The following is a 23,185-nucleotide window of genomic DNA, read 5'->3' on the forward strand; positions in this document are numbered from 1 at the left end:
TCTTTTCAATTGAATACACAAATTTTGCTAGATAAAAAGGCTTCAAAAATCGCATAGGTATATCTTTTTTTTCACGAAACTGGTAATTTTCCTCATAACACAAGAGGTTTAGGCTAAACCTACTATGTTAAACCGCTTAGCAGATATAATATTTCCTTTAAAAGAGATTCGATGAATTTTGGTGTCCAGTACAATAAAATGGTTTTCACAACAAATGAACAGCTACATTCAAAGCAAAAACTTGGCAATACATACTATTTCGATTTATTACGACACTGAACATTTTTCGATATGTTGAAAATACCTATAGCAAGCGTTATCCTCTAATTACCATTGCGTGTCAATGCAGTGACATCAACATGCAAATACTCTTTAAGAGGAAACTATTATACCCGAAATGCTCGACCCTGGCACACCTTTTAGCGCCTTGGCTAGACTTGGTTTCCTTCCTGTGTTGACGGGCGATGTCTGTGTTGAGGCTTGCTGGAGTGGATTCTGTCCAGCGGTGGCTGGTTGGAGGAGCACCGAATTCTTGCTGCCCACATGGTTCATCGTTATTTTCTGTGGTGTGATTGGAACTGATGCTCGCACTTGATAGCTGCCAGACCTGTGAAGAAGAATAAAATGCTTTAATTTTGGAATTGAGTAGTCCCTACTAGACGTGGATATTGCGTTAGGTTTTATATATGTGAAATGTTTCAATATTTTCATTCCGAATCTCTTAGATCTCTATGAGACCTCAACACTGTTATTTATATGTCAATTGTGAGCTTCACAGTGCGGTTTATTACTTCATTTGTATTGAAACATCTCAATGTCTTCGAATGTAAATGTGAAGTCAGGAGCATTTGAGCGCTTCTTCACTCTTGAGCCAGTTAAACCCTTGGAGACCCCATACTGTATAGACATGATTGGTCTCCAAGGGTTAATGAATGAGCGCTCAAAAATATCTGATTTTTTTTTTCGATAATAATAAGCAGAAGCACACTACATTTGCATGTTCAATCCTAAAATACTCTTTCGGTATAATTCCATATAGTAAGACAGATATAGAAAACCTGCAACGCAAAATGAGAATTCTGATGACAAAAGCACACAAGCACCATCCAAAAAGTAGTATTGAGAGGATGACAATGCCGAAAATTAAAGGGGGCAGATATCTGCTAGACATCATGGAACTGGCTCATGACCAAATGTTCAAAGGCAAAGTAAGCACGTCAGAAGTCTACCAACTATTGTGTAAAGCAGACGAGTCAACACCTTTACAACAACACAAAGAGAAATTGTCATACAACCACCAGACAATCCAAGAAAAACTGCAAAGATGGAGAAAGACGCCCCTACATAGACGACATTTCAACGAAGTGAACCAAGATCATGTCGACATTGAAGCGTCGAACTATTGGCTCACATGAGATGCGATGTATCCAGAAGCGGAAGGTTTTCTTTTAGCCATCCAAGATCAGAGAGCTAACGAGAAATTACTGCAACCATATCATAAAAGATCTAACTATTACTGACGATCGATGCCGAAATGGGTGTCCAAGCGAATAAGACAGTCCACCATTTATTTGAACACTCGTGCTTTCACCGGACGTCGTAGAGAACTGTTTTATGTCCCAAGAGCGCGCAGGTCGTTGTTTATAACTCCACTTTTTTATGCGGTTTTATAACTGGCAAATTTTTTGTATTGAGATTCACACATTTCTCAAGTTGCTTTTAGGGAAAAATTATATTTGTATCTATGTAGAAATCACTGAACTGTTTATTTTTAGTGATATTGTTGATATTTGAGAGTTTTATTTTATAGTTTATGTTCATTCTCAATTGTAAATTTCATTTTTTTTGTGGTGAATCCTTGTAATTGGGTTATTCCTGTTAGGATTCCTGCTTATGTTAAATAAATAAAAGAAAATAAATAAACATATCACTGGTGGATGTCAAATGCTTGCAGGAAATGAATATAAAGAGATACACGATGCAAACGATGCAGGATGCAGTAGGGAAGATATTCCACCAAGAATTGGCAACCATATTAGAACTTATTCATTTGGAAAAAGTGCCATTCTACTAGTACTGACTGGAGACCATCCTAGAAAATGACAGCTATAAACTGTACTGGGATAAAATAGTACCCAAAAATCTCAAGAGAAATATCAAGCAACTAGGACTCAGTGAGTATATCGGGTGTCCCAAGGTGAGTGGCCTATTAGATTATTATGGAAACTATTGATGGTAAAGATTTCAAATTTTGTGGATAGATATTTGGCCATGTAAGGTACATTTTTAAAATAATTTCACATTTCCAGTGTTGCCGGATGTACGACAATTTGGCAACAACTTTGTTATTTTGAATGGGACATCCGGTATTTCTATTTTTTTATGATACTCCATAAAATATTAAATCTATTCACTCTCACTTTTCCATCCCTATCTTCAACGGTTTTTGAGTTATTAATTATTTTTCGAAATTTTAGATCAAATTGGCGTATTACGAAAATGACTCTAGTTCGCTCAATATTTGAGATTTAAGTCAGAAATTTTGCAAGTCGTTAGATATTGATCTGATCTATGTCACTGCTTTTGAATTATGGTTGTCAATAATACAGGACGGACCAAAAAAAATCATCATTTCTCAAGTTACAAAATTGTAAAAAAGTCTATTTTTTCAAATTAGACACCTAGTATATTTTTCAATTTTTGGAATCAGTACAACACACTCTACAATTTTTCTATTCACGTCCCTATACCTATCTCAACTGGATTCCGAGTTATATGCGTTTATTAGATTTCACATTGATTCAATAAGCGTTAATTTCTTTTGTATTGTTATTTTCTCTATGTCGTTCATAGATCGATATATCATATGAATCAGTTCAATCCATAAATGTCAAAATAAACAATTTATTCCTAACAGGTGTTTTGTTCCGAGGTTTTTCTATAAATAATGGCTCAAGAAAGATATACCTACACATGAAGCTTTAATGAATTTATTTGAAATTTTTGGCGAATGTGACAAAGTTGTCGAGAGAACATGTCGAAAATTCAATGAAAGATATCCACAATTTCCTCGAATGAATCGAAAAAAGTTTTCAAGATTGAGACGAAATTTCTTACAATTTGGATCAAAATTACGAGAACAAAATAAAGTTAGACCCAGAGAAGTTAACACTGAAGATAACCAAATAATTGTTTTAACGTTTTTCGAAGTTCATCCTGAAGCATCTATAAGATACGCCTCAAGAGAATTGGGAATAAGTAAATCGTCAGTGCAAAGGATTTTATCAGAACATAGAATGCATGATTTCCAATATGTTAGGGTTTCAGAGGAGAATGGTATTTTGTGAAAGAATTAATACCCACATCCTGGAAGGTCCAAATTTTTTTATCTAAAATCATCTGGAGTGATGAGTCAAAATTTACTAGGGGGGGAATGTTTAATACAAGAAATCGTCATTTTTGGGCGTCAGAAAATCCACATGTTGAACGAGAATCTGGGCACCAAGTTAATTTTGGGTTTAATGTTTTTGCTTTGTTGATGGATAATAAACTAGAATATTTCATTTATGATGAAAATCTAAATTCTGAAAGATATATCAGTATAATAAGACATGTTGAAAAAAAGTTTGTTGATCGTTTGCCTCTTCAAAATTACAGTCAAATCTGGTATCAGCAAGATGGGGCAGGTGCCCATTTAACTGCCCAGGTTTCCGCAGAATTGAGAAGAATTTTTAATGATCGATGGTTTGGACGTATGGGCCTCTGGGATTGGCCAGCAAGATCACCAGATCTCACCCCCCTCGATTTTTATCTTTGGCCTAGGATCAAAGATATCGTTTATTCAACTCCAGTCAGTCCAGTCAACACCAAAGAGGAGCTACAGCATCGTGTGGTACATGAAATCCGAAAGGCTACGACGAGGGGGGTGCGGAACCGAATCCTGAAATGTTTGGAAACCAATGGTCGGCAGTTGCAATAATCGTTTTATTTATTTAGCTCGACAACTTTGTTACATTCGCCAAAAATTTCAAATGAATTCATTAAAGCTTCATGTGTATATCTTTCTTGAGCCATTATTTATAGAAAAACCTCGGAACAAAACACCTGTTAGACAATAATTGTTTATTTTGACAGTTATGGATTGAACTGATTCATTGATATATCGATCTATGAACGACATAGAGAAAATAACAATACAAAAGAAATTAACGCTTATTGAATCAATGTGAAATCTAATAAACGCATATAACTCGGAATCCAGTTGAGATAGGTATAGGGACGTGAATAGAAAAATTGTAGAGTGTGTTGTACTGATTCCAAAAATTGAAAAATATACTAGGTGTCTAATTTGAAAAAATAGACTTTTTTACAATTTTGTAACTTGAGAAATGATGATTTTTTTTTCGTCCGTCCTGCATTATTGACAACCATTATTCAAAAGCAGTGACACAGATCAGATCAATATCTAACGACTTGTAAAATTTCTGACTTAAATCTCAAATATTGAGCGAACTAGAGTCATTTTCGTAATACGCCAATTTGATCTAAAATTTCGAAAAATAATTAATAACTCAAAAACCGTTGAAGATAGGGATGGAAACGTAGGAGTGAATAGATTTAATATTTTATGGAGTATTATAAAAAAAATTGAAATACCGGATGTCCCATTTGTTTTTTTTGTTGTTGCCAAATTGTCGTACATCCGGCAACACTGGAAATGTGAAATTATTTTAAAAATGTACCTTACATGGCCAAATATCTATCCACAAAATTTGAATTCTTTACCATCAATAGTTTCCATAATAATCTAATAGGCCACTCACCTTGGGACACCCGATATATGTATCATAATATAATGCACATAGCTGCAAGGACGGTGAGAAAATGTCTAGTAGGTGACGGACAGCTACAAGGATCGGCGGGATGACGAGGACCAGGGGCACCACAAGGACCGGACACGACCGAGCCCTACCTTTCTGATATTTTAAATATCTGATGAGTGATTTGAGAGAATTTTCCTCCTCTTAGCAGGGGAGTGAGTTTTCTCTCCTACGTGTATAGGCTGAAGTCGAGGATAAGATTTTTATTCAATTAATTTCATGAAAAATAATTACAAACTCTCACAGTAATAGAAATAACTGAGCAAGATCCAACACACTGCATTGAGTGTTCAATCCAACACCTTAAATAATGTATACCCACATATATTATCATTATGATCAGAATATGTGCTTAACTTCAGGGCAGATGATATCAACGAAATGATCATTCTATTAAAAATTGTGTAGAACCTACACTTCTGATTTCCTTATATACAGGGTGGCCATTTGAAAACGAAACAGACGAGATTACAGACGAAATAAAGTTTTTCGATAGAAATGCTCGGACAGGTCAATTTCTAGCACTTCAACCCTTGCTACTACAACCCTCATCCCCAAATTTTGAATAGGGAAGATGGGGTGAGTGATACCTCTTTTGAAAGGTATTTTTATACTGATTTCAGCACAGTAATTGTTTTTTCATTTTATGCATCAGTTCTCGAAATATTCTTAACTAAGTATTTGAAAATGAAGTGGTGTTTTCATGGCACTTGTAGTGTTTTGTGAAAAATCGACATTTTGAGCTTCAAAACAACCATGACTGTGGCTTCCTTCCTAACTAACTAACGCATGAATATTTCGAGAACTAATGAATAAAATGAAAAAACAATTACTGTGCTGAAATGAGTATAAAAATACCTTTAAATTGAGGTATCACTCATCCCATCTTCCCTATTCAAAAATTGGGGGTGGGGGTTGTAGCAGCAAGGGTTGAAGCGCTATGCGTCCGTAACCTACATCTTAAGTTGTCCCCCTCGAAACAGAAATCGACCTGTCCGAGCATTTCTATCGAAAAACTTTATTTCGTCTGTAATCTCGTCTGTTTCGTTTTCAAATGGCCACCCTGTATATTATGAAATTTGCTAACACTTATTATGATCAATTTTGATTTCACCATATATTTCAAACTAATTTATCTGATGAATTTTAATATTTCCGGGACAAGATCCTTACAGAGACTAACCTATGATTTGATCATATTCTTTCTTCGCATTCTGCGTCGATGGTATACTTTTCATAAATACAATTACTTATAGACCTTATAATAATGAACAAATGTGGATCACAGTGAACTGAATATATTGCTTTAACATGATGTTTGTAGTATTGAAAGATTACGAAGAATTAATTTTTTATTTTTCAACAAAAATTTACAATTTCGTTTTGACAAATAATGATCCCTATATTCTATGACGCACTCGGAATGACGTCATTACGAACGAGGCTACTAAGGGACATGAACATTGAATCGAATTATTACGCAGCCTGACCTGATTTCCCAGCAAGGAATTTCTACTCGTGTAGAAGGGAAATCAGGACACGGCCTTGAAATTATTTGTTACTTCCAGGGTTTTGTACGAATTGTGGGGTTATAAGGTTTTAACTCGGTAGAAAATATGTACATACATATACATACATGTGTTTCATCTTTCAATTGCTATTTAGGCTTGTCTGTTAGGGTAAGGACTTTGGGGTCGAAAGATTGTATACGAAATTAGCTTACTAATAATTCTGTTGAATGTCATGATTATTTAAAGGGGTTTTCAATGAGAGGTCTAATTTTAATGTTCATAAAAAAAGACTTTATTTTAAAGGAAATCAATGGATATTTATTTCGTCACAAAGAGGAAGCTATACCAGTAACGATAGAAAACGATATCCTTATCATGAAATTTTCCACGATCAATTCGTACGTTTGCAGCTGTATGTCCTCAATAACTTCTATCTTTGAGGTCTTGAATCGATTGTGGATCATTTGCATAGACATTATCTTTTTTTATTTCTATGGCTCCAAAGAAAAAAGTCTAAAGATGTTGAATCACAAGATCTTGGTGGTCAATTGTGATCAGCTTTTCCATTTTTAAAATCTGTATTCGATTTTGGAGCAATGTCGTAGAACCTATTCTTCACGTGGCCACAAAGAAAAAAGTATGAATAAATATGATATATAACACGGGTAGGAAACTTTTCTTGCAACATTGCGATGGTTTCGTTACTTGCGTGGCACGTAATGCCGTTCTGTTGAAAATAAACGTTGTTTACATAAATATCTTCCAATTCCGGACCTAAAAAATTAGCGCAATCCATTCATCATAAGTTCAGTTGCACCAAGCTCATTTTTAAATGTATGATCTAATCATACAACCAGCTCAAAAACCTCCCCAAACAGTGACACGTTGATGATGGATAGGCTTTTCAACAATCATTATTCGATTTTCCGAGCTCAAAATGCAAAATTGACAGAACTCCGTCCTATTACAAGAGGAAGAAGAAGAAGAAAATGCAATCTGTTAATCAACGTAGCCTTTGAGGTAGAAATCAATGAAGATGATTTTTCGATGAAAATCTGGATAATTTTGATATATTTCAAGAACATAATCACAATCAGATGCTGTTTTTGGAATGCCTAATTCCCAAGATCGACGAGGAATCGACAAACCAGGGTTTTTATCAACACTACGGGCTTCAGCAGCAATATTCTCAGTTCATCTTGAGCAAACACATGGTTTTGATTCTTCACACTACTTACTTGTCCCAACAGCACAAATTTTTCCATTAGTTGCACTATTGTCTTCCGAGAAGGTGCTTCACGACAATCCAAAAGTGCTTTAGTTTTGCGACCCGTGACTGCACAGTTTTCACCATTTTTGTAACGAATATTAACAATTTCAATGCTTTCTTGAAGCGTGTATCATTTCATTTTTAGTGATGGTGTAGTTTATACTCGTTAAATGTCAAAATGAATGGTTCAAAAGTTACAACTGTTCGGATCGCGGGGTATTCAAAATTAAACCTCTTATTGAAAAACTCTTTATGTCGAATTAATTGATTTTCATCCTTAAAAATTCAAGGAAAATTCTCGAGCTAGGAAAATAAGTGAAGTGAAGCAATCAATTTTATTGCAAATTCATACACAGTTTTTCATAAATATCAAAAAAGAATTGGTTTAAAAAAATATTAAACAGTGGATCAATTTTAGTATGTTGATTTGAAAGATAGATCTTTGAAAACATTTGAGTCAAAATAATTTTTAATCCACTTTGAAATTTCTAGAGTTAATGATATGATTGAAAAAATCATCTGACAACGCTTCACGGCTTTTGTCATAAAGCATAAGAGCTATTTGCATGAATTTTGATGGGAATTTTCAATTCGAGAAGCATTTCCTCGAATTTGGAAGCAATATTTGGTTATCAGATATAAATGAAAATATAAAATGAGATGTACAGTTGATGACTGGTAGACACAGTATTTATTTTCATATTATTCAAAAAATTTGTTAATTTCAATAAAAATATTGATTTCATCCAAAATATACCAATTTGATGTTCGATGATTTGGTGGAGGTATATACCTAAGGGCATATGTCGAAAAAACAAAAATTGAACTTTTTAAGGGTGCATTTATAATTTGCATTTGCTTTTTGGTTCCTCAAAAAATTGTTTCAAAATTGTTGGAGGAATTTATTTGATAACCATTCTACAGGACAGGAACTTTCGTCTCGTTAGGATGCACCTTGTACAGAAAGTGTGAAAAAATAATTTCCCTTTTTTCATAATTTCATTCACGTTTGATGTCATTTTTAATTTTTCAAGAGGACAGAATCATCTTATGTGCTTCAGGAAACTATATTTTGTGTGGCAATAGCTTTTATGTCTTCTAAATAAATACTCTTGAGGAAAATATTTATTTAACCTAACGATGACAGCGCCAAGCTTATAAATATTAAATATAAAATAATATGGAATCTAAATTTGTTCTGCCAAAATACAGTCGTGATGAGAGGAGCCTATTTATTCAATATCGGTATGCGAAGAAGTGTAGATATCCAAACATTTGGTCATATACAGTGATCTCGAACGAATATGTTCAGGAAAATTTCCTTATAATAAAAAAATTCTTTAGTAAGCTTTATACTATATAAACTGTTATAGGATTAGCAAAGAGTTTTCAATTACCGTGGTGTACTTCTTGAATTTTTGGTGTCTCTAAAAAGTTTGGAAAACGTAAAATACAAATTTGAGGAAGACAGGAAGATATCGGATCGGTAAATATTCAGTATTCAGAATTCAGTATTACGTATTTTTTTTCCGATATTCTTATTGTATATTCATTCCAAAATCTCAATTTCTTTTAATCAAGGTTATAATGGGTAATTTTCTTTGGAGTTCTTCCTTAATTCACCATAATTCTGATTACGGGAACGATATGACATTTCTTAGGAGGTTCTGAATTGTCATTTTACATACAAATGCAACTTTCGATACTGAAAAAAAAACACAAAACTAGACCACGGTAGTCAAGTTTCTAGGTACTCCTTTTAGTAGTTGTTGTGTTTACAGACGGACAGAATCGAATTTGAGGACGTATTCGTCACCAGCGAACCTAACCTTATCTTTGGAGATCATTCCCGACTTAAAATTTGAAAAATACACACATTATGTCAAAATGATAAAAATAGTAAGAAAAACGGTGAAATTTGCAGTATATACAGGGTGTTCCTAAATTGAACGTACAAACGAAAAGGGGAAATTCCTTAAGTGAGTTTAAGAAAAAAAAGTCCCATAAACATGGGGTCGCAAACGTTTCGTTTTCGAGATACAGAGTGTTGAAGTTTGAATTTTTTTCAAGTTTTTTTCTCATAGTATCTACACTTCACAAGATATTTAACTGAAATTTGGCATAGATATTACATTTGAGAGTTCTCACCACGTGACATGGCAATTTCGATAGAAGATCTACAGGGTGATATTTTTTCTGGAACACTGCCACCTGTTCTTCTGCAGAACTTTTTTTTGGTGAGCAACTGTTAATTTGAAAAAATGTAAAAAGAAGCTTTGTTCTTATACTAAACTTTTCGGTCTCTTGCAGTTTTGTCGTATCTACCAACGATTTCGAGAAAGAAAATTTTGAACGATTCTCTCGAAATCCTCGTGAAAATCCAAATTATGATGGGAAGGCCACTTTGTAAGTTGTGGTGAATGAATTTATTGTCAGTTTTTATGGAAATTTTCCTGATCTGTAGCGATGATTCATAAAGATTCGATAAACTCGTATAATCAACACAAAAAATGTATTACAACAAGAAACACTCTGTATCCCGAAAACGAAACGTTTGCGACCCCATGTTTATGGGACTTTTTTTCTTAAACTCACTTAAGGAATCTCCCCTTTTCGTTTGTACGTTCAATTTAGGAACACCCTGTATATATATATGTGCATATTTTAATTTTAATGGAATAGGTTTCCTTGTGTGAATTTAAAGATTATGTTATTGCAGTTTTCATTCGATATGAATATGAATCATGGTCATAACATTTAACCTACTCAAGTTCATATGACAAAAAATTGGCATCCGAACTTAAAAATTCCGGGTTTCCACGACATGAGTCAAAGTGTCATTCTTATGTATGGACAATCCTGTTTTCCTGGTATCGGTGACAATTGTGAAGTTGTCGTATCTCAGAATGAAAAGGTTGGTAAACAGTCGTCGAAATTTCAAATATGTATAAATAGATCGTCCCTCTCGTAAATATCCACAAGGATATTTCAGGAATACTCTGGAAGAATTATCTCGAACATGGAAATATTTCGCGATTTTGTTGTTGACTTTGAATATGTGATAAGATCAATGTTTTCCTCTGGCAATATCGAAAAATAAACCAAATATTCGATGATTATATAATAATATTATATTCAACTAGAAATGGAATTTACTGAAAATTTTCGATGTATCTATAACAATATATAACTCTCTCTACAGCTTCCGAAATTGACTAAAAACAAAATAATATACTCTTTACCTTGTAATAATAATAATAATAATAATATATTTTTATTTAATATTTTCAATGAATGCTGTGTGTTCTAAAATAACGAGTTTGAATCTCGCCGCAATATTTCTATTAAGATTTGTCTGTATTGATATTTATTATATGATTTTTTCCATGAATATTTAGATGTTTTGCAATGAAAAAATAAAGTATATTGTGGAACGCTCCGTTTTTTATTTCCTGGAACTGATTTGAAAAATCTCATAATAAAGCCCTTGTGTGTTCACATTCTTCATACCAATGGACATTCTTACTGTCATTTATTTTTTTTGATGGTATTCAAATTGATTGTGTATCATCAGAATAAATATTTTATAGAACTTTTTTTCATGAAAAAATGCATTTTGGTGAGAATAAGCTATACATATTTGTATGTACATCAAGATACCAAATGATCAAAAAAAAAAAATGGATAGCAAGGTTTAAGAAGAATGAAGAAAACTACCTATATAGGCATTTCGAAGATGATTGTCAATACAATATTTCCTATAAAGTGCTCAACTGGCTAGTTTCAGAGTTACGAATTATAAGAAAGCCATTTCGAATTCGACTTAATAGTTATAATTAGTTTTTTTTCAAATATTTTATACCATATTCATTATTTCATTCCCAATTCTTCAAAAGTTCAGACTTCGTAGAGTTTGAATGAACTCATCTATCAAAGTAGGTATATTTTTGTCAGATAGAAATAATTCCTAGAACAATATTATTTGAATAAATTAACTGTTATTACTACTGTGAAATAAGTGGATATTTCTTTCATATTAGTATACCATTCATGAGAGAAAACCATTCGTGAGAGAAAACCACGAAAAACTGACATCTTCATAGTTTTGATAAGTTTATAAATGTTACAATCCCATGTAATGGTTTTTCATAACTCTCAAACTATTGAAAGCAGAAATTTCTATTAAGTACCATCCAACTATCTTCTTTTGAATTTCTAGGCATGTTTCACTTCGATTTTTTTTGTATGATTCTCTCTTGATCTACCATTCTACCATATTAGCCTTGGTCATACCTAGATGTTTTTAAGTTTAAGTTTACGAAAATTTAAATCCTTAGAAGTCGACATGTTTAGGGCCACGCTCCATAGAACGTTTTTTTTTGTGAGCCAACATCACGTCTTACATTGTATCTGAAGTGAAATAACTCTCTGAAGAAATAACCTATAACCTTGAAATTTTTATGAAAGGTTAAGATCTCGATCTCGATCGAGTTCGTTGATGTGCAAAATTCGATTAGGAGTTTCGTGAATATGACCTTTTAAAATCTTGTTTTCCTGATAATTTCGAAACTACGATTTCGTTCCAGATACAATTCTGCGATTCAATGTAAAAAACTTGCCTCACGCGAAATTTCATGTTGATTGCGTTACCACAACTAGAGAAATTCGAAAAAGAATGTCAAAAAAACTAAATTTTCAGAGATTACAAATCAAATTGAGATTTTGCCGATAGATAGAGAATAACAGTTTCAAGCTAGATAAAAAATTTCTTGTGAATCGCATCAGGTACTTACAAAATTCAGAAATATTGAAAAAAAAATGAGGAAAGCACTGACGTGTCATGAATGCGACAATTGCGCCCTAGGAGATCACAGAACTATATATATATACGTATATTTCTAGTCTTCAAGAGTGCAATTGGCCGCCCAAAAATGATCGAGCGTTCAACTTCACGTAAGAGTTTCTCTCGAAAATTACATAAACATTAAATTTACCAAGATTCATTGCCCACTTAGCCACTTAAAATGTGACTATCAAATTACAACATTTATTCCAGAGATAATACATAGGTTTGAAATGAAAAACTTCAATGAAAATTTCACCAAGTACCCTTAGCAGATTTGAAGTATGTAATAGATTTTCAAATGAAAGTTTGATAGATAATTTCTGTTTATGTCAAATTTGAAAATTTTGTTACATACATGGTGTCAGTGAATATCTGCGACAAACTTCAGAGGGGTGATTCTACATGAAAAGATAATGACATATAACTTTAGTTCGCAAATGATTCCGAGATAAGGGGTATTGGAGTATATTTATTGTTATTAATTTTTCGAATGAAAAAAATGGTACGCCACTGGAATATTTCAAAGTAAAAATCAAGATGTTTTTTTGTATGAAAACGGCGCTTAACACGAAAAAAGGCATTATAGATTTTTTGTCACAACTTGAACAAGGAAGTCAAAAATGATTTTTATTTTCAAATATTCCAGTGGCGTACCTTTTTTTCTTTCAAAAAAATTGAAATAATAAATAAACTTCAACACCTCTTATCTCGGAATATGAAGAACTTGCGAACTAAAGTTTGTCGCACATATGCACTTACCTACTTACACCCTGTATCTAACAAAAATAATAAGGAATGATGCATCATAAAAAAAACATTTTCACATTCTATAAATTCAGTTTATGAATTGCTATATAAGTTAGGACTACATGTAATGAACTTTCATGAAGTTCTTATTTTTAAAACTTTGACAAATTTGGAAAGGCCGATGTTGGATCCAACAGACTATGAAACTGTTGATTCAGTTATTGAATTTGTCGAATTATGTTTAATAAATTATCACTTTATTGAGTTGGCTACAATTGAAATTGAAAAATTTAAGGTGTACAGCTTCTTTTTCGATTTGATGAGTGAAAAGTGAATACTTACTCCTCGGATCTTTGTGACATGTTGTCTTTATCCTTATGAGCTTGTCCACTACTGCAAGAGTTTCCCATTTTGAAGGTTTTTAAATCACCACCGTTATTACTTATGCCCCAATCTCATCTTATTCGCTAATCCCCGTAGAATTTCTATAAATCTTTATGATGCCTTCTTGTTATAAGTTCCTTTGATGATTCTTCTTGGACTTGCATTATCATTCTCTTTATGTTTTCCATCATAGAAACCCATGAAGAATATACATCTATTGGAAAATCTCACTATCTACACGCGCGAAAAGATAAACTAATCACTAAAGCACTACGAGGTTTTGTTTAATTATTGAAATTAACAGTTTCCAATGTACATGAAGAGAAGAGCGGATTGATATCTGTCAGAGTGCCATGGGCTTGACATACGTTTTTTCCATTAAATAGAAATGGGAAATATAATCAATGCTGGCCAAGGTATCAAGCAAGCGCGTGCTATAGTGACGTCAAACTCGGTTCCCGACTATTTACAGTATAAGCGACGCTAGCGACGCAGGACGTCGGTAGGATCTGAGTCGTAGGAATCTATTCTGGGATATGCGAATCCTTTCCGATTGATTCACGAAGACCGTATTCTTCAAAGATGGCGCCAATTCATTAAATTCAGCATATTTTACATTTCTTCAAAAATTTCTCTTGGAACGTGAAGAAAAAAAATGAAAATATGACTTAAAAAAAAAAGAATATCCATCGGCGGGATTCGAATCCGAACTCAATTGTTTCGAAATCAGAATCAAAATTTCAAAAACTCCGAAACTAGATATTGTAAAGAGTGTCCCAACAATTCGAATTTTATAGTCTTATAGTTAAGACTATAAGACTATAAATATATACTTATTCGAAATAATGAGATATTATACTTACTTCAGGGTACCTATTATAATATCCAAGAATAACTCTCCGATGTATTTGTGATTTACGATCTGTTAATATCTGGTTTCTCTACAACTATTTTTTTTCCTCTGATCTGTCCTACACGTTGTTGAATGTCTTGAAGGATCAATTTGTTATTACTATTAGAAATTATATTCAGGGCGTTATTGAAAAAGTACTGTTTCAAATTTTTCGCCATATCTTGGTTTCTGTTCGAGATATTCAACAAATTCTAAAACTTTTTTTCACTAATTTTTTTAGTTTATATGATACTCATAACAGATCATAGAAATTAATAATGTTTCAGAGATAAAGGCGAAAGTTCGTGTTTCTTGAATGGGACATCCTATATTTTTCAACGTTCTTTTTTAACCGCAGATTCGTCAAGAAGCATCCCGGTATCGGTTTTTCAAAAATGTCATCCGTTACAAAGATATTGAGTTTTTCCAACCTCCTTATTTATAAATATTTTTCATTTATTTCTAGTTTAATTTATTTAGTGTCAATTCCATTATTGTAATTAATTATATTTAGGGTGTCAAATTTGATTAGATATAATTAGAGAATAATAATCGTTTTAGAGTATAAAGGGTAGTTGGTGTTTTTCAAATGGGACACACTATATATGACTTGAATACAATTATACAATGGACTCAAAATGAATTAAATCTCGAAATAAATGAAAAATATTTATTGTTGTTTCATCAAAAAATTAAATCGAAAAACTTTATATCTTCGAAACGTATGACATTTTTGAAAAACCGATAACGAGATGCTTTTCGAAAGATCTGCCGCTAAAAAATTGAAAAGTATAGGGCATCCCATTGAAAAACATCAACTTTCCCTTATATCACTAAAAGGGTAATTGATTTCTATGATCTGTTTTAGAATTTTTCGAATATCTCGAACAGAAACCAAGATAGAGCGAAATATTAGAAACCATCATTTTTCCGAATCACCCTGTAACTTAACATCGAATCAAGATATCAATGATCTGCTTTCTGATATCTTATTATTTCAAAAAAGAGATCGGAGGTTCTTGACGATTTTTTCTCTAAGTCTTATAGTTCTCGATATGCTTTCAGTGAGCATCGTATTTGGGACACTCTGTACTAGGAAATATTGTATTGAAAGTATCATTGCAATAGGCTTTAAGATCGCGTTATAAAGTAACCCCCAACACTAATCAGTAATATAAAATAAATAATTAAATTTTGTTTTCATGTCAGCTAGAGGTCCAACGTCGTATAACAACCGATGGTTTTTTTTTCAATTTATTTTTGGATTCTCACACATTCCAAAACTCGAAACTTGAATTCTCCTCTTGATCATTTTCAAAATTATTATTATTGACCATTTTCAAAGCAAAAAATAAATAATGAAAATAATAGACGAAAATTGAAGGTTTCAAAATTTCTTATAGGATAATTTAGTCAATCAATGCGAATAATGGGAATGAGAGGGAAGTATGTCATTGCCATGGCAACATTAAATGTTAATTATCTATTGAAGATGTCAGCTATTGATAGGGTTGTTATATTTGGCTAGGCTTTAATCAATATTGAGTGCATAACTGCCAATTTTACATTATCATTCATTACTCACCCTTTCATCTCAGACGATCTCGAGAGTTATGAAATACATTACAAGTTTACACTATTGTTTATATCCCCTTTTTATCTACTTATAAAGCAGAATAGTTCAAACTAAGAGATTATTAGTACAGAAATTCAAAAAAAATTCAGAAAAAAAAGTGAGTAAACATTTAAATCTATCATATACAAAAAAAATTCTGAAAAATACGGAAACTTTTGAAACAGTTTCAAAAGCTCTGAACTTCCTTAACTTTTGTGGTGCAGTTTATGTATTAATGTCTATGAAATTGAGTGAAATATCGTGTCACTGATATGTTCTCATTTCCGCGCCCCTTATTTAATAGTTCATGTTGGGGACAAAATCTGCTTAGGAACTGAAAATGACATATATCAACATTCTCTGTTTATAACTTTTTGAATGTTGCAACTGAAAAATATGTTGCTAGGGTGTATAATAATTCGTTTACCGAGTCTTCATCTTCATTCCTCCTTCTTGACAAACGAACTCGTTTGCTATGCTATACTTCCTATATCTATGTTTATTACTCTGAGTATGTCACATTGCCACATAATTGTACTCTCAAGATTCGAACTTTGATTTGAGTCCAAAAGTTTGAAGCGCACAAAAGATTTAGATTTCGCGGCAGTATTTCCTGATTGTTTTTAATAATATTCTTTGATTTTTTGCACTCAAAAGTCATGGTTCGTAGCTAGAAGAATGAATATTATATATTGACCGGTTTCTGTATCAAAAATAGCTTCTATAGTGTCTGAGACTATAGATTCCATACATTTCGAAACCTATGAAAACTTCATGGTCGTTAAAACCTTTTCCTTATTGCATTATTCCAGAGATTGCAACAATTTTGCCCGCTTCAATTCATGTTACGCTACTGGAATTTTCAAAGATGCGTTGGTTTGTCGATTCGTCATGTGTGGTTGGTCACCGATGAAGCGCCAACGGATGCGCTTATTTAGAGAAAGAAACATATTTAATTTTCTGAAAGATTTTCAATAATTATCGAGGCTTCAGGAAAGGTACGTACCTTGATTTAGATTTCAGCCATAGTAATGGCTGAAATTTAAATCTCAAATTAAACTAGTAAGTTTAATTTGAGATTTAGAATTTGATTTATCGGCGAGAATTGTGTCGAGATTCTCGTTAAGTGTTGACATGAACATTTGCATTCAACAAGTAAAAATCTCACCAGGACGAATTGATTAATTTTGAAACAGTATTTTTTTTAGAGTCATTCATCTTGTGGAAACGTATTTCAAGTTTGGTAGAATTCTTTTTGTGTCAAATAATTTCAGCACAACTTCTTCTCAGGTTTATTTTATGACAAATGTAATCATTTCTTTATAATTTCTTAGTTAGAAATTCGAGAAGGAGTTGTGAATTCAGGTTTACATATTCTAATATCGTTGTTCATTTTCCCAAACCACCATCAGTGGGATTGGAACAACAGAAACCTCCCTTGGAATTAAATAATAGCAATCTCCATTAGGATTGAAATATCTGAAAGAAGAACTTCCTTGAGATATAGAAGTTGGAATAGCACGTAGGTTGAACCGTTTTTACATCAACTTCGCTGAATGTGAATTGGAGTACTATAGATTCCTGCTATGGTCTGGTGTTAAGAAAATAATCTACAGAAGTACTCCATCCTAATATCACAGTTATTCATTAAAAAATTATGTAAGTTAAGTTTTTATTTCAATATTATTTGTTAAGAGTGGAAAGGATCGATCTTTGTATATTTTACTTTTATTAAATTTGTAAAAACCTGGGTAGGAGTTTTATTGCCAAATGAGCCAAACCACCCCAAGAAAACAGTCTTAGAGTCTCATGGGCAATTGCAACGTTACACATTTATTATCAGAATATACCAAAAGCATATCAATAAGTTGGTAATGAAGCAGTGGCAACCGATGAGGAAAAAGAAAATATTTCTTTCAACAAGGTCGAAATGGGATTATGTATGAATGGGTGAAGGATCTGTTATAAATCACACTACGACGTGAATAATTTTTTATCTTTGTGTCTTAAGTTTTTTCGAATTGTAGAAAAATCCATTGGTTATTGTAATAATTACATAATTTTATTCATATAAATAATACTTTACATAACAATTCAACAACATCAAAAAAATTGTTTCTTGTAGGTACATTATATGACTAAATTTGAAGTTCGATATAAGAAACGGAGCATCGTTCATAAAGAACCATTCTCTTATTTACAAATTGGCGAAATTCTACACACTACATTATGATGAATACCGGAAAATACGAGTAAGACTGCTGAATCTTGAAATGTCGGGCATTTCAGATTAGACCCAGTAATGCACGATGAAACAAGTGAAAATGCTGGAATGCCAATGAAGAATATAAGAAAGGCGAATTTAGCAACTTTATCCAACCAGCAGATAGTTTTCGTTCGAAATGAAATATTAATAATTTCCAAAAAGATTCTGAAGAAAATTAGGAAATATCGTTCATGTTATTAACAATTCTGTTATCATTGAAATAAAAATAAAAACTTTCGGAGAATATGTCGCCTTTCAAATATATTCTATCAACATTCGTGTTTGCTCACAATATATCTAATTATTTAGATGTATTTAGAACTTACGTTGATAAAGATGAAAATGATTAATGATTTTGGTAAGATATCAATAAATATGTTATCATCTATCAGTACATTAGACTTTTCGTCTCATATATTCAATAGCTTCAGGATATAATACAATATCTACCGATTTTTTCTACATTCAAACGTCCTTAATTAAGAAACTGCAAGTTATTTAAAGTCTTTTTTTTTCATTTACTAACTTCGTTCCAAACCAGATGATATTGTCGAAAACTGTTAATGGAAGTCAATTATTATAGTCCGGATTTGGCACAATCGAAATTCAATTTTTGCTCAAAAAATTTTTATCATCCCATGCAGATCGTAGACATAGAGCGGTTTGGAATAAGATCTGGATCATCTCAGTATCACGTTATCATAGAAGTCCTTGCCTTCGCGCGATGAAGAATGACGCTTGAAAGGGTTCCAATGCAGTCTTTTACCATTGGAATTGTGTTGAGCCATCGAGCCAGAGGGACTGGACATACCGCTGGAAACACCAGAGCTACTGCTGTGTGTTGATAGGGAACCCTTGTTGGATTTGGATGGCTGAAAATAAAGAAGGAACGCTTGTCAATGAAAATGAAGAAGATTTCTATGAAATTGTTATGAATTATTGCCAGAAGCACACAATGTTCATTGATAGTTTTCATTTTTCTTGATTTGAATTCATTTAGGGTCGTTAAATAGTACCCTATTGCAAATTAAGAAGAATCGATTATGATAATTTAGCTATATATTCGAAATATCGAATGCTGAATAATTTAATTAATCAATTATTTATTTTTTGACACGTGAATATTCAAAAAATTACCCTTTCCACAAATATCCACCAGAACTGTAATTCTTTGAGAATCATTATTCTAATCCTTCAACCTTTACTAGCTAGTTCATCAAGTGTGGTAGAAAATAGAATTATGCACTATGCCGAATTTTCTCAACAAAAGTCACTCTTTATGTACCTATTAGCAGTAATGTATACACTATTGAACGAAATTCTTTACTTTTTGCGGAAATATTCTTTTATCAATTCCCAAAATTTATTTATATAAGAATTTTTATTGAACTTGACTTATATGTTTTTGCTTTTATTTATTAGAACAAATAGAACTAAAGGTAGGTCTCGTTATTTTCAGTTCTAAGAAAGGCAAAGAATACTTCATTTTCATTTAATATATGAATTATATTTGTGGATATGTGTTATTCAGAATCTTTGGAAACTCGACTACTATCACAAATGTATCGTCAACATTCAGCCCATTATTTTTTATTTCGATTTCTTAATAGCTCAAAAGAAGATCTTTTGTACCCAGTATATCCTGACTGCTACAAATGATTTTTTACGTTTGTTCAGGTTTAATTCGATCTGGTCATAATTTTTTTTTTTTTGAGCTTTCAGGTTGAAAATATAATTCAGTTCCAATGGTAAGACTAAAAAATAGTAGCTCACCTTCAAATAATTTCGATCCATCGGGGTCACCAACTTTAGACTGAGAGCATCTCCAGCGTTTTTGATTAAAGATACAACCTCATCGTGAGAAGCCCATTTCACATCCTTCTCACCAATGGCAACGATGAAATCACCTTCTTTCACTCCCCCAAACTGTAAATCATGAAAAAAACTATAGTTATGCTATATTTACGAAAAATAAATATCAAGATGTATCGCAAGCATCACGATTCCAAACATTTTTTTTTCGATATTGGTTGAGATTATTATGAAATAAATATTTAGACAACAAATTATTCATTTGATTTACTAGTTGATTAATTTATTGATAGAACAAATAGCCCTTTTATATCGATATATTCCATGTCTTACGATTATGGGCACATGATTATGAAATATTATTTCCTATATCTATCGATTACAAATGAACCGAAAATGGCTAAAGAAATACATCTGGGAACTCCGGAAAAACCTAGAGAATTTTAAATATACTCACTTCAGCCAAGGAATTGCTCTCCACAATTGCTATTATCACTGGAGCATCGCCCCTAACAGAGAATCCGAATCCCTCTGTAGTCCTGCCCCTGTGGAGCTGTATTAATCTTGGTGCTGTCCAGTGCCTCTTCGCTGAAAAGATGGCTATTGGCCCGAGGGATTTGAAAAGGTCGCTGACTCGGTATTGGGCAAAGTCAGGAGGCGTAAGATTCAGTTGGAATTTGGTAGCCGCTGTGAAAATTGATATCATAAAGGAGCTGCTCATACATATTTTTGAGGGGATCTATTGTAAATCTAAATTTAAAATATCTAAACTTTGATCTCCCGTTTAAGTTTTGATATTTTCTATTTAATGAATCATGAATTTTATATACAGGAGGATATTCCGTAATGTATTCACATAATTTATTCTTTAAGTGTAAAATCAGATTTTGAGCTGTTATTAAACATAATTTTTGGATAATCATAAGGTATCCTAAATTTGATGGTAGGTACTTCGAATTTAAGTACTTCATTTACTTCTATATTTTCAGTGTGAGTAATTCAACAGACGAAACCTATGTAGTAAAATTTGAAATATTTTAAGCTAATCAAAAGAGTAGAAATTTGCTATGTTCAGATGGATTTAGTAGAATTGCAAGTCTACGAACTGGTTAGTAGGAACTATAAATAACTCTTCTCTTAGCTGTCAAGGTTTGATACATTTATTAGAGTTGAGAATATTGAAGAATACTTTTCTGGAAAGTGATAGTAGTAGCAATGAGTATTCAAAGAAAGTGTCAATTTTGGACGTCCTCCACTAAGAAGCTCTTTCTGCAACCTTAAGCTGATTCATTCTTAGAATGTCCGGGGAATATACTGTCAACGAGGGAATTAGGTATCAGAGAGCCTGGTCTTCTTTGATACAGTGAGATCTAATTATCTGATCTTATCAAGACCTCCTCACTGAATTCCTTACAGGACATTGCCGCCTTAGGAAGCACCTCATTGGAATGAGTCTAAAGGATATAGATGCTCTGGACAAAAGTCTTGTAGTGTGGTGTGGAAGTCATCCTAAATGCTGTAGTTCATTGAAACTGCAGGATGAGCTATAGACTAAGACAACTAATGGCGAGAATATCTCTGATGGGAGCATAATAGACCATAAGGTCTGCAATGAAACCCACCTCCAATCTAAATCTAAAAAATTTGCCTTGAACTGAACTTCAGGTTATCATATGTCGGAGCACTTTCCACATGAATATCTGTAAGGTCGTAAGCTAATCTCCTAGGACATATTTCAACTGTTCTCAGATAAGAAAGACAACACATTCCTCACATTGCCTTTCTTGAAGATATTTGGGAGTTGGAATTTGAAATAAGTAGCTCCCAAAGCAACATTGCTATGCTTTATTCTAGACATTTTTGTTTTTACGCTTTCTATCGAAGAAGGTTATATTTGGAAACTAATGCTACAATATTCTGAAAAAAACAACCGAAGATGGCGTTTGAAGTCCTAGAGTTTTGTAAAAAGAAGAACTACATCGTAACATAACACAACTATAGGTACTTACGCTGTATGTTTGGGGGATCCAGCATATCACTGAAGTCATCTTCACTTTCCGTTTTGGTGTACGCCTGTAACGTAACACGGTGAGCATTTCGAAGCACTAGAGTGAGTGCTTGTTTACCCCTCAGTTCTCTGCACATCCTGTGCAGCCTTTGACATTCTTCTTGTAACACAAGTGCTTCCCTTAGGTGCGTCCTACCTGCAGATGCAATGTTAAAGATAAATACTGTGAATATTTTTAATTGATCAGATAATAGTTATTTGTTTTACTTGACAGCAAAATAGTAGATTGACTGCGGCGGCTGATAGTTCATAGCCGAGCGTAGCCAGGCTAGGAATTCAGCCAAGGCTAATCTACTATTTTGCTGCAGAGTTGAATATATAACTTTTTTTCCGATTGTTTATAATGGTATATGTAGGATATTGTATTTGCAAATTATAATAATCCCCACAATCTTTTTATTTTTCCTGTAGTTATAAATTGACACGGAATTTAATAGAAATCGTAATTGTTGAAATTTTGTGGAAATTAGCAGTTTATTATTATTTATTTAAAATGAATTTTCATCAAGTGAAGACCGAATCAATCAAATATTGTTGGAATGGTTGGTTGTTATGGAAATGTATATGTCCTTAATAATTATAGTTTCACAACTTATGAAATATCTGACAGTTTTTTGGAAGAATATCGGATATATTCATATTATGGAGTATGGACAGTGATAGCAACTTAAGGCTCATTTTCACGGTTATAGTAACTATCGCGACATCACTCTCGCACTATCAAGATAGTAACTATCGAGTAGTTTACATGGTTTACAGTTACTGCAGTTACTATCACGATAGCACTATCGTGATAGTGCTATCACCGTGAAAATGAGCCTTAAGAAGTACTTACTCCTTCAAAAATAGGAGATGTAGCAAAAAATATTGATTGTCAGAAAACGTCGAATGTTT

The 23,185-nt window shown here is 32.8% G+C and overlaps 2 protein-coding genes across 5 annotated transcripts in view; both read right to left on the reverse strand.

Annotated features, from left to right (window-relative positions):
• The window catches only part of LOC123686249 (NACHT and WD repeat domain-containing protein 2), a 38,980-nt gene extending 24,903 nt beyond the window's left edge, over positions 1-14,077 (reverse strand). Inside the window, exons 1-2 of one of the 2 annotated variants that reach the window (XM_045626270.1) lie at positions 13,597-14,077; positions 393-607 (exon numbers count right to left, since the gene is read on the reverse strand). In XM_045626270.1, the coding sequence (XP_045482226.1) occupies positions 393-607; positions 13,597-13,664 (283 nt within the window). In that variant the 5' untranslated portion in view covers positions 13,665-14,077. The remainder of the gene's footprint in view (positions 1-392; positions 608-13,596) is intronic. The other variant, XM_045626276.1, reaches the window with a different exon arrangement.
• A 4,108-nt stretch (positions 14,078-18,185) lies between these two features.
• Positions 18,186-23,185, reverse strand: part of LOC123676265 (rhophilin-2) — a 221,880-nt gene continuing 216,880 nt past the window's right edge. For all 3 annotated transcript variants that reach the window (XM_045612077.1, XM_045612069.1, XM_045612061.1), the window contains exons 6-9: positions 22,233-22,427; positions 20,681-20,910; positions 20,185-20,337; positions 18,186-19,283 (exon numbers count right to left, since the gene is read on the reverse strand). In XM_045612077.1, the coding sequence (XP_045468033.1) occupies positions 19,092-19,283; positions 20,185-20,337; positions 20,681-20,910; positions 22,233-22,427 (770 nt within the window). In that variant the 3' untranslated portion in view covers positions 18,186-19,091. The remainder of the gene's footprint in view (positions 19,284-20,184; positions 20,338-20,680; positions 20,911-22,232; positions 22,428-23,185) is intronic.

This window comes from Harmonia axyridis, chromosome 1 (genome assembly GCF_914767665.1).
Source record: "Harmonia axyridis chromosome 1, icHarAxyr1.1, whole genome shotgun sequence".
NCBI classification, from domain to species: Eukaryota; Metazoa; Arthropoda; class Insecta; order Coleoptera; family Coccinellidae; genus Harmonia; species Harmonia axyridis.